Source organism: Vulpes lagopus, chromosome 6, assembly GCF_018345385.1.
Source record: "Vulpes lagopus strain Blue_001 chromosome 6, ASM1834538v1, whole genome shotgun sequence".
In the NCBI taxonomy this organism is placed as follows: Eukaryota; Metazoa; Chordata; class Mammalia; order Carnivora; family Canidae; genus Vulpes; species Vulpes lagopus.
This window is the reverse complement of record NC_054829.1, coordinates 28730545-28743114: the sequence shown is the minus strand read 5'-3', so window position 1 is coordinate 28743114 and position 12570 is coordinate 28730545. Positions and strand designations below refer to the sequence as shown.

Below are 12570 nucleotides of genomic sequence, written 5' to 3'. Positions count from 1 at the left end.
GTTAAACAGGTTTTAGAAGCCTAAGGCTTTTGGTCCAGGACAGGGGTTAACAATGGCCCATTGATTTTTTGAAAAAAATCAATACTTAGTCTTTTTCTTAATAGGGAGTAAAATAAAAATAGGATTATTAATTAAAGCCACATTTTACTTTGCACCTCAAGGATAACTACCTTATGGTTTTAATCCTAAATGAAATATATATAAAATTGTTACGTATGCTAAGGATATTTGTACAAATTTAGGATATTCTTAATCCTTTCTTAATCTTTTTAAACCAATAATAATATATGCTTCTTTATGTTTTGGTCATTTTTTAAGATGCTTTTAGTAGATAATTATACCTTAAAACATTACTAAGTTTTTCAGTGAAACCTTAGGCTCTTTTTAGTGTAATTTTTTCCTGAGTTGTTGATCCTCTGAATAAAATTTGCTGCTTTTGAAGTAGTACTGGTTGCCAAGCCCAAAGATATAAGGGGAGACAAAGAATCTGTTCTTTTGGTGGACTTACATTAGGAATATTATAGCATGAAGCCTTTATTAGCTTATTCTGACCTGAACATGTTCTTAAAGTTTGTAAGTAGACAGAAGCTTCTTAAGAAAAAAAAAAAAAACAAACACATTGCACATTTGTTAAAATTATAGCTGCCTTTTTCATATATATATATTTAATTTTATTATTTTAAAAAAGATTTTATTTATTTATTCATGAGAGACACACAGAGAGAGAGGCAGAGACATAGGCAGAGGGAGAAGCAGGCTTCAGCAGGGAGCCCAACATTGGACTTGATCCCAGGTCTCCAGGATCAGGCCCTGGGCTGAAGGTGGTGCTAAACTGCTGAACCACCTACGCTGCCCTCATAGATATACTTTATGCTTTGTTTAAATTTCTGAAATTTACAACTTTTTAGTCATTGGTTTGTAAAGCATTCAGGGTTCTAGATTTACATAATAATAAAACTACTCAGTTTCTCTAGCTTTCTTTGTCTAAAAAGCTTTTTTGGAGGGCATACTTTATTATGTTTCTATTTATTTAAAATGCAACTATGTTTCCTATGAGATATGTATACATAAAAGATAATACAGTTGTATAATGACTTAATGTTCTTTTAGTGTTTCATTTGAAAATTACAAAGAATAATATCTCTAGTCCATTTCAGTTGCATATAAATATTTATTATATTCATTATTCCCCAAACAGGACTTCTATTATTAAAAATCTGATACAATGTTTAATTACTTAATATATTTCAATAATTTAAATTCTATTGAATATAGTATTATTTCTAAAAATACACACAAATTAGGTGATATAAACACTTATATTTATCCATTCAGTTCTTACTGGATTTTACACATAGTAGCCAGGCCCTCCCAGCTCTTTGTTACTCTGTGATTTAGCCATTTACATGGGTTTATAATTCTGCATTTATGCAATCTGTGATTTTGATCAGATGTTTCTGTTTTCTATTAATATGAGCTAATTATAGTAGTACAGCTGATTTTTCATTTTCCATTGTAACTGAGGAAAGAGTACAGCATAAAAAAAATCACAATTTAAAAATAATTTTGAAATCTTGGTCAAGCCAGTATTTTTAATATTTTTCTTCACTAAAAATTTCAGCAATCACCTTATCACTTCAAAAGTTTCTCAATAATACACTTAAGAAGAAGCCAAACAGACAGCTATTATTATTTCATTTTAGTCCATGAATCTGGTGTGTTTAGAGGTGCTAAGAGCGAATGATTCATGACTAAAAAGATGAGGGCGGCACATGGGGGTGGTAAAAAGCAGAGTTTTAGATAATCCGCTTGCTGAATAATCCTCTGAAAAACAGCAAATGAAGAAAACATTTCACAGAATGCTTTTTTCCTCAATTTGTCACAGGAGTATATTATTCTGATTTGTAAAAAAAATGCTACTACAGAAAACATCATAATAAAATGTTTGCATATTTGACCCATAGAAAGTACTCAATCTTATTTAGTACTTTATAGATTCTAATCCTTTTAAAGAATGAAATTATTATTGAAATGTATTGCTATCCCTTAGTTACAGGATTAGTATATTATGGGGCCTATTATTGTTATTTTTCAAGGATTTCATTTAAATAATTCTTTATTTAAAGCATTTAAATAGTCTTTATTGTATACTGTGTTTGCATTGTAGTCATCTAAGGGAGATCTTTTAGCCCTGACATCCTGTTGAAATTGCCTTTAAGATTCACCATGTTTATAACATCAATAAAAAAATAATCAAAAGCAGCCTGAACTAGTCCTGGATGGTTGCAGTTATGTACCTCATCTCATTGCCCTACTGGAAACTTATATTCATTTATTTATGCTCCTTACCACTGATGATCTCCCATGGGTTGTTAAAGTGAAGAACTCATTACAATCTCCAGATTTTTAAAATTTCCCTATCAGAAATCATTTTATCTTAGAGTTCATTTTAAGAGTTTTTAAAGTCTATATTCCTTTGCAACCAATGTAATTTCTAAACTTTTTTTTCAGTTTTGTAGGGATATTTGGCTACAGCAAATGATATCCCTAAATTTTTTTCATAAAGTTCTTATAGGCTCATGCAACTAGTAATGTTCATTAAATACTGTGATTTAATTATCACCAAATTTATTATACTTCATTCATAGAACTTCCCTAGATCTATTTTGACACTTCATTTTTTTCTTAGAAAACTAAGCATGTTGACTATTAAGGAGGGCACTTGATGAGCATTAAGTGTTGTATATAAGTGATGACTCACTAAATTCTGCACCTGAAACTAATATTACACTGTGTTAGCTAAACAAGACGAAAATAAAAAATAAAACACAACAAAAAAAACCCCAAAACTCTGAAGGTAATCTCAGAAATTTGTTGTCTTGCAGTCTTTTAAGTCTTAAAACTTAAATAGCTTTTCAAATGGCCACGCACCAGTTGCAAAGTGGTCAGGTGCCTTTAAACATTAAATTAATTCATGTGATTACTTCAACTGAGAATGTCCTGGGAGGGGAAAAGAGGAGACTGGATTGCAAAGCTGACTTAAATCCCTTACTGTTAAAACCTGATTATGTATGTTGACATTTTGTCCTGCTGTTCAGCATTCCTTTTCAGTTCACATCATGCTGAATTACAGGCAGATCATTGTCTTAAAAATATTTTGGAGAAAGTTTATAGTACATTTTCTTAAATTGTAATAAGTTTGAAATGTAATGTTTCCAGATGGAAGAATTCTGAGTATTCTAATGGCTTTTTAAAAAAATCATTTATTTGCTAGGTAAGTTCTCTTCTACGCTTTATGAGACTGGTGGCTGTGATATGTCACTTGTGAATTTTGAACCAGCTGCAAGAAGAGCATCCAATATCTGGTATGTGTGAAGTCATATTAGGAGACATATATTTGCCATGTTTAAGGCTTTTAGGCCTTGAAATGGAAAAGTTATTTTGAAAACATTTGTTCATGTTGGCTTAAATAATTTGTCTCTGTGCATTTGTCTCCAAAGATTTAGGGTAGGACTTACTGCTCTGGAAAAAAGAAAACATTATTCTTAAAACAAAAGCTGTTCTGTATTTTAAATAATTAACTTAAAATTCCCTGTAGATTTTATAGTGGGGTGGTGGTTTCCCACAATTTCAAATTTAACTGTAAATTTCGTGCTACACACACACACTGCATGAGCAATAAAACTTATTTTAGAAAAGCTTATTAGAAAAATAATTATACAACTAAGTTCAAACTCATCAGTTCTCTTTGTGTAATTTAAAAGTTTTATTTCTATGTAAGGTTTTGGTCAAGTATCTTTTTACATAATCATTCTTATTTTGTTTTAAAATCTGTTTACTAGCTATAAGAAGAATTTCTTAAAATATGGGTCATATGTTACATTTAGTTTCTTTCTCTCCTTCCCTTATGAGGAAATGGCACTATAAGATAGGAGAAAAGCACGTAAGAAATAGAAATCTGGATCGTGCAATCAGTTACAACTTAGAATTTTAATCTTATTCACCTAATCAAGTTGTTGCCTTGAAATCCTTTATTAAGTGATTAGCTCACTTCTTTTACAGAGATTATTTAATTCCTATTTTGGGCCTTCTATTTAGTAATGAGACATATCTATTTATATGTTATACACCTGTGGGCAATTCACTTAGTTTTTAAAAGTTTTTAGGGGCCATTTAAAGCATTAAGATCTTGCAGTCACTTAGCTTGCTGGAAAGATAAAACATGCTGGCTAAGCTTTTTAGTCCAGTTTCAGAACTGACCCAGTTGAGAATGACCAAATTGGAGTGTTAGGTGATTTCTTAACAGTGGAAACAATAGAAAGATGGAGCAATGGAAACAGTTATGTGTAATATAATTTAAGGTAAGAAGAGTTCCTTACACCGTAAATGTGGTCAGGTCTCGGGTTCAGAATCTAAACTTGACTGTGGAAATGGAATGTTCACATTCTAAGCTGTTGTATTACAGCTTAAATTTGTTGTGGCTCCAGGCAATATGTTAATTGCTTTCTTAAGCACTTCTCTCAAGAACTTTGTGGCAAGGCATACTATTATCCTATGTTACTCATGTGGACACAGATATATAAAGGTTGGAAAACTTGTCCAAGATCTTTTTTAGCTAATGAAGAGATTTGAATGTAGGTACTGTGGCCCCAAGGTTATGCTCTTCATTACATCTGTAGGAAAATGATATTTTGCATTTTGAAGTACATGGAAAAGTGAAGACAGTATAAATATCATCTAATTGTTAAAAGATTTATTTTTCTTTCTGTTTCTCGACAAGCTATTTATTCCCTAAAGTTTTTTTTATTTTATTTTAGTGACACGGATTCTCATGTATCCAGTTCTACCTCAGTTCGATTTTATCCACATGATGTGGTAGGTTTTCCTTTATTTTTATAAAATGATGTGTGTTTGATTAGCTACACAAATCAGAAAAGTTGAAATTATAAAATAATAAATTTTGTTGAAAACTATGGCAGAATCACCTTTGCTTTTCCATAGTGGATCTCTTCTTGTAAGTTGTTGTTAGGAAACAAACATCAAACACCAGGAAGTTTCATTAGCTGTGTATGAATCAGTAATTACTCTTTTGAGAATATGTATAAGCCCTTTGTTCACTAGTGTCATAATCTGATTGTGCCATTTTAAAACTTAACTTTGAAAATTATGACTTTGAATATTATTTGTTAGCTGTAACTCATGTAGCAGTGTATATGGGAAGCTTAATGATGATATCACTGTGTAAAATATATACCATGTGAGACACAGTGGGAATATTTTAAAAAGATGACAGTGCTTTTGTCCTCAAGATGTAAATATTGTATTTAGAACAGACGAAATAAATGAAATTCTTATATGGAACACATAAGAGATACATATAAATAAATGTAGTGCCAAAGGGGTTGATTGTTAGTAGCTTCCTGCAGATGATTGGTTGTGAGCTGGGTTTTAAGACCATAGGCATGAGTTGGTACAGAATAATGGTTTTCAACATTTGGCAATGTTTGAAAACACTTCTACCTGTCACAGTTAGGGGAATGTTCCGTTATCTAGTGCATCAACAGAAGCCAGAGATACTATAAAATGACCTACAGTGGACAGTACAACCCCAAACAAAGGATTATCTATCTGGCTGAAAACATGTATGTGCCAAGATTGAGAGACCCTGGCATAGAGGATTAGGAAAAAGCTGTTTGGGGAGGTACCTATCAATGCTAAGGAGAAAATTACTATAGGAAGCAGATTTTCTTTACTATACCCACGTATGTGTTTGAAAAGTAAAGATTGTCTCTGCTTTTTTACTGGAGTGTATTCCTGGAAACTTCATAGGAAAGCAAAAAATAGGAAAATGATTATTTTTTTGTTTTCTACTGTTGAATGGTATGGGATAGTGAAATCCTGGCTAGGGCTGTGCTAGATAAGGGAAACTTTAGACTCTTTCAGCAGAAGGGGAAACTGGTGAACTGTTGAGTGGATGAATTAAAGCTAAAAGAAATGTAATGTGGTAACTTCCTGTGTAGCCTCTGAGGAGTAGCCTGCCAAAACAAAAGAAGAAAAGCGATGTTAGAGGGTCTTGAAAACAACTGTGATAAGAGACTATAGGAAGAAATGGGAGTTGAAGGCACTAGATCCAATTCAGGAGCTTAGACTTAGCATGATAATGAGGTTCAAACTTAATGAGAAAAGCCATAAATGTAACAGGAGAAGAGAAGCCACTAATGATTCACAGTAAATGATTTTAATGGATTCACAATCATACAGTGTTAAGATTTCAAATACATTTTCCAATACAACTCTTCCAAAACTATTAATTTGCTTTGTTTACTTCCTATTATCACCTTTTGTAGTTTATGATCATAAAATGTCTATAAGGAGGGATCCCTGGGTGGCGCAGCGGTTTGGCGCCTGCCTTTGGACCAGGGCGCGATCCTGGAGACTCGGGATCGAATCCCACATCGGGCTCCCGGTGCATGGAGCCTGCTTCTCCCTCTGCCTGTGTCTCTGCCTCTCTCTCTCACTGTGTGCCTATCATAAATAAATAAAATTAAATAAAAAAAAAATGTCTATAAGGAGTGTAGAGAATTAAGGGAGCTCAGATAATCTGCGAACTGATTGAATAGCCCCTGAATCATGACTTGATTAAAGATATTTTCAGCCTTTCAGTGCTGACTTTCTTTTAGCTCTCTCTTCCGCAGATTCGATTGAATAGACTATTGACCATCGATACAGATTTATTGGAGCAACAAGACATTGATCTAAGCCCTGACTTGGCAGCTACTTATGGTCCAACAGAAGAAGCTGCTCAAAAGGTTAAACACTATTATCGCTTTTGGATCTTACCCCAGCTATGGATCGGCATTAACTTTGACAGACTCACACTTTTGGCCCTGTTTGATAGGTGAGAATATAGTGTGATATTAAAGATACGCGTAGATTTTGTTTTTAACTTAAAATGTCTCTAATTAACCATTGAGGTTGTTACTTGGTTAACATGTTAGAAAATGTTTTCTGTTTTGGTCCTTTTGAGATAAAATTTAAGTATTTAAGGCTCCCAAACATTTAAAACTTTTTGGTGGCAATTTTAATATGTTTATACAAAAAAATCCTTTTTTTTTTAAATCATTGATAAGAATCATGGAACTGTGCTTAAAAGCCAAAGAATATGAAGTGTTAATAATCATAAGGTTATAGGTAATATAACTCTAAATATAAAAGGTATTAGAGGAAACTTCTGTTTCCCTATTTTGTAGTACTAGTCTTAATAGTTAAGAATATTAGTCCATTAAAACTTGGTGCTTCCTACTGAGAGGAGTAATAAAGATTGTATTTACTCTCCTATCTGAAACAATGAAAAAAAGAGACAAAATGCATGAAACATTTTAGGACATTGGATATAAGACAACAAAGGCATTAATTCCTGAGGGATGGGAAATACATTATAGGAGTCCTACAAGTGCCCCAGCTTACTACCATAAGAGAGTTCCCAGTTTTCCTTGTGGGCTCCAACACAGGGAGAAGGTATTGAAGTGGAGCCCAGCAGACTTTCTGAGTTGAGGAGATGGAGCTATGAGTCCAGGGAGACCCAGAGCAGATAGGACAGAATATCGGAGAGAGGACTGCTATTCACAGAGAGAACCTCAGAGTTCTGCATTGGGTCTCCACAACTGCTCAGCAGGGTGTACTGATCTATAAATGTATGTAAAGAAACTACTTGAGGTCAGAAATAGATGGACAGAAATGGACAAATAGATGTCCTGACACACAGGTACAGGAATAGTGCCTGTTCCCACCTGTCTGATTGAAGAAGTTCATAATTCATGTTTTATGGTTCATTGTATAGAGTACTCAAGAAAGTCTTGCCTTAAAAGTGGGGAGTAATTAGCCTTAACATGCATACTGCTCCAGACCCACCAAACAAATTATAAAAGCAAGACCTAAAATGATCAAACTGTTTCCAAGTAGCCTAACAAAGTTCAAGAAGATTTATAGAAATCTCAAAATTGTTACTTGGCATCCAGTGAAAGGATTCATGATGACATCTAGCCAAAAACGCCAAGAAGCAGTTATACATGATTTATGAGGAAAATAATGAATCAATTGAAACTAATCTGTAATTGTCACAGATGTTAGAATTAGCTATCAAAGACATTAAAACAAGTACAATTGTACTCCATATGTTAAAAGAAAGTTAAGTAGGAACATGAAAGATGGTTTAATTAATTAGAGAGACAGAGAGTGTGCAAGTAAGAGGAGGGGTAGAAAGAGAGAGGGGAAGCAGACCGCCATCTGAGTAGGGAGCCTGACACGAGGCCTCAGTCTAGGACCCTGAGATCATGACCTGAGCCAAAATCAACAGTTGGATGCTTAACTAACTGAGCCATCCAGGTACTCCGACATGAAAGATATTCTAAAACACCCAAGTCACACTTACTGAGATAGTTCTTTTATAGAGATGAAAACTGCAATGTCTGAGATGAAACACACAACAGATGGAATTAATGGTAAATTAGACATCACAGAAGAAAACATTAGTGAACTTGAAACCACAGCAATAGAAACTATGTAAAATGAAACAGAAAAAAGAATCCTCTCCCAGTCCTATCCCCCGGTGAAAACAACATATAAACAAGTGAAAGTAAGCTGTGGGACAACTTCAAGAGACAGGAAGAGAGAAAAAAATTTTGAAGAAATAATGGAAAACTTTTCAAATTTGATGAAAATTCTAAATCTACACAGTCAAGAATGTCCATGAACCCCAAGTACAAGAAGCATGAAGAATAACTACACCAAGGCACATAATTGCTCAAAATCGGTGGTAAAAATCTTAAAAACTGCAAGAGGAAAAAAAGACTTAGTTTGTACAGAGGAACAAGGATAAGTAAGACATTAGATTTATTGCTGGAAATAATGCAAGTAAGAAGAGAGTGGATCAGCATGTTGCAAGTATTGAAAGGGAGAGGTAAAAAACCTGTCAACTTAGAATTCTATACCCAGAAAAAATCTTTTAAAAACCAAGATGGAAAAAGACATTTTCAGACTACAAAAAAACTGAGAGAATTTTTCTCAGGCAGATCCTCACTACAAAATATTTTAAAGGGATGTCTTTCAGGCAAAAAGAATAATACAGTGGAAATATGGACCTACCCAAAGGAACAAAGATCACTGGAAATGGTAAGTTAACTACATGGACAAATATATAAGGCTTTTTTCTTGCTAATTAAATCTCTTTAAGAGATAAAAAAAGAATAACAATGTATCAGGTGATTTATAACAAATTAAAGTTCATGATAGTAGCATAAGGTTGGCAAGGGGCTTCCAGTACTATAAATTCTTATATTAAGTATGAATTGGTATAACATCACTTGAAGTAAACTGTCATAAAATGTATACTATAATCCTAAACTAACCACTAAAACGAAAGAAAGAGTTATAACTAGGATGTTAAAAAAGGAGATAAAATGGATTCATAAAAATGACTCTGTTAATCTAAAAGAAGGCAGAAAACAAGGGAAAAGAGATCAAGAACAGATCAACAGATAGAAAATGAATGACAAGATAGAAAAAGTCAAAAATTGAATTGGACAAAAAGCAAGACCCGACTTTGTTGTCTATAAGAAATGCTCTTCAAATATAAAGGCAGAAATAGGTTAAAAGTAAAAGGATTGGGAAAGGCATACCATGCTGATACTAATCAAAGTAATGCTGGAGTGGCTGTATTAATGTCAGACACAGTAGATTGATTGATTGATTTATATATTTATTTATTCATGAGAGACACAGAGAGAGAGAGAGAGAGAAGAGGTACAGACAGAAGCAGAGGGAGAAGCAGGCTCCATTCCATGCAGGGAGCCTGATGTGGGACTTGATCCTGGGTTTCCAGGACCACACCCTGGGCTGAAGGTGGCGCTAAACCGCTGAGCCACTGGAGCTGCCCAACAGTAGATTTTAGAGCCAAGAATATTACCAAGAATAAAGAAAGTCATTTTTTGTAATGATAAGGGGTCAGTTAACTCATAGGAGTCAACTATCCTGAATGTTTTTACACTTAAAGCAGAGCTTCAAAATAAAAACTAACAGAAATAGGAAAATAGAAAAATTCACAATTACAGTGGAATTCAGTACCCCTCTCTGAATAATTGATTAGAAAAAATATGTAGAAGATCAGCAAGGACATTGTAGACTTGAACAATCCTGGCAGCCAACCTAAGTTGACTGAACACTACTCAAAACAACAGACTACACATTCTTTTAAGTGCAGCTGAAACATTAACCAAGATAAACCATATTCTGGGCCATAATAACAGAGTCAAATTTTAAGGATTCAAGTCATACAAATGTGTTCTCTAACCATAGTGGAATTAACTATAAGGTAAAAACAAAAAGACTCAGGATCCCTGGGTGGCTCAGCAGTTTAGTGCCTGCCTTTGGCTCAGGGTGTGATCCTAGAGTCCTGGGATTGAGTCCCACATCGGGCTCCCTGCATGGAGCCTACTTCTCCCTCTGCCTGTGTTTCTGCCTCTCTCTCTCTCTCTCTCATGAATAAATAAATAAAATCTTTAAGAAAATTCAAAAAGACTCTTGGGAAATCTCTGAATATTTAAAGAAGCTAAATAATACTTCTACGTAACTCATGGATCAAAGAAAACATCAAGAGAGAAATTAAAAAGTATTTTGAACTGAATAAAAATGAACACAACATATCACAATTTTGGTGATACCAGTAACATACTACTCAGGAGAACTTACAGTACTAAATAAGAAGAAAAGTCAGTTCAATGGCTTTACCTTCCACCTTAAGAAACTAGAGAAAGAAGAGCACTGTGAGCCCAAATAAGCAGAAGAGAGAAAATAGTAAAGAATAAAACAAAAATCTGTGAGGAAACAGAAAAACAAAGAAAAATCAAGGAAACCAAAAGCTTGATTAAATTGATAAACCTTTAAAAAAAAAAAAAGATAAGCCTTTAGCCAGTCTAATTAAAGGGAAAAAAAGAGAAAAGATACAAATTGCTTTTAACAGGAATGAGATAAGATATCACCACAGATTCTACAGGTATTAAATGAATGAGAGTATTATGATCAGCTATATATAAATAAATTTGACAATAGACAAATTTCTTAAAAGCTAGAAATCATCATAGTTCATCATACATTACCTTAATGGTACTATATTAAATAAATGGGAATTGTGGCTAAACACCTGCCTATAAAGAAAACTCCAGGCCTAAGTGACATCAAAATAATATCCTAAATCAGTTAAGTAGAGAAATAGTAGTCTTTTCAATAAATGATCCTAGGACCATTGGATTTTGATATGAAAAACGCCTTTTATACTTACATTGTACCATATTATAAAATTATAAAAAGTAACTCAAAATGAATCATAGGTCTAAATGTAAAATCTAGAGCAATAAAATTCCAGATGCCTGGGTGGCTCAGTGGGTTAAGTGTCTGCCTTTAGCTCAGGTCATGATCTCAGGGTCCTTTAGAGCCCCTACTCAGCAAGGAGTCTGCTTCTCTCTTTCCCTCTACCCCTCCCCCCTCTTGTGTTCTCTCTTTCCCACACTCTCTCTCTTGCAAATAAGTAAATAAAATTTAAAAAATATAAAACACTAAAATTCCTGGAACAAAACAAAACACGGTAGGAGAAAATTTTTGTGACCTTGGGTTAGGCAAAATTTTGTAGATGACACCAAAAACAATAAATGAACAAGTTGATAAACTGGACTCATCAAAATTAAATACTAGCAAAAGCTGAAGGAGAGCACACCTACAGTGATGGGAACTATAGACAGTATGTAATACAGCAGAACTGCTGAAAGTCATTGGATTTGACAAATCTGCAATTCTATAATTGCTATGTAAAAATAAATGAAAATACCAGTGTTTATTGATTTGAAAATACTATCAAACTTGTTTTCATCTGAGAGAACTATAAAATGAATTAGTACAGAGATATTTGTGAATTTTTTAGGTCAATTGATTATAAATATGGCATTGACTTAATAAGAAACAAGTTAATAAAAAATTTTATGATTATAACAATAATTCTTTATCTTTTCTAGAAAATTTAAATATATATGAAGATTTTAAGATAGGAAAAGGACAACTATAATTCTTCTACCCAGAGAGAACCATTATTAATACTATCATTTTGATATATTGTTTATTAACCTATATGTGTATGCTTTTAAATAACAACTTGTATCTTTCTATACATACAGTTTTGTGTCGTTTTCTTTGTATAGCAGATATATTGAGCATGTTCCCATGTTGGTAAATGTTTTTTTAAAAACACGGCTTTTTACAAGTATTTAATATTTTATGAATAAAATGAGATAGATTCTTATTTTTCAGTACGACATATAAAAATCATCTTCATTGCTATGTTTAATAGCTGGGTCATCATATTATTTTGCAGTGTCAGTTAAATAAAATATAGAACTATCTCAGCAGCTTTGATAGAGGCAGCATTGATGGTTTTTACTACTGTCTTCATTTTCAATATATGTAAGTCTATTTTTAAGTAATCTAGTAAATAAGTTTTGAGGTTATTTCAGATGATTTCAGAAT

At 33.2% G+C, this 12570-nt stretch overlaps 1 protein-coding gene across 9 annotated transcripts in view; it reads left to right on the top strand.

The window, feature by feature from the left end:
* PCNX1 (pecanex 1) overlaps positions 1 to 12570 on the top strand; it is a 163651-nt gene that overhangs the window by 86790 nt on the left and 64291 nt on the right. For 7 of the 9 annotated variants that reach the window (XM_041759635.1, XM_041759633.1, XM_041759632.1 and 4 more), the window contains 3 exons: positions 3275 to 3365; positions 4818 to 4875; positions 6681 to 6898. In XM_041759635.1, the coding sequence (XP_041615569.1) occupies positions 3275 to 3365; positions 4818 to 4875; positions 6681 to 6898 (367 nt within the window). The remainder of the gene's footprint in view (positions 1 to 3274; positions 3366 to 4817; positions 4876 to 6680; positions 6899 to 12570) is intronic. The other 2 variants (XM_041759637.1, XM_041759631.1) reach the window with 1 other exon arrangement.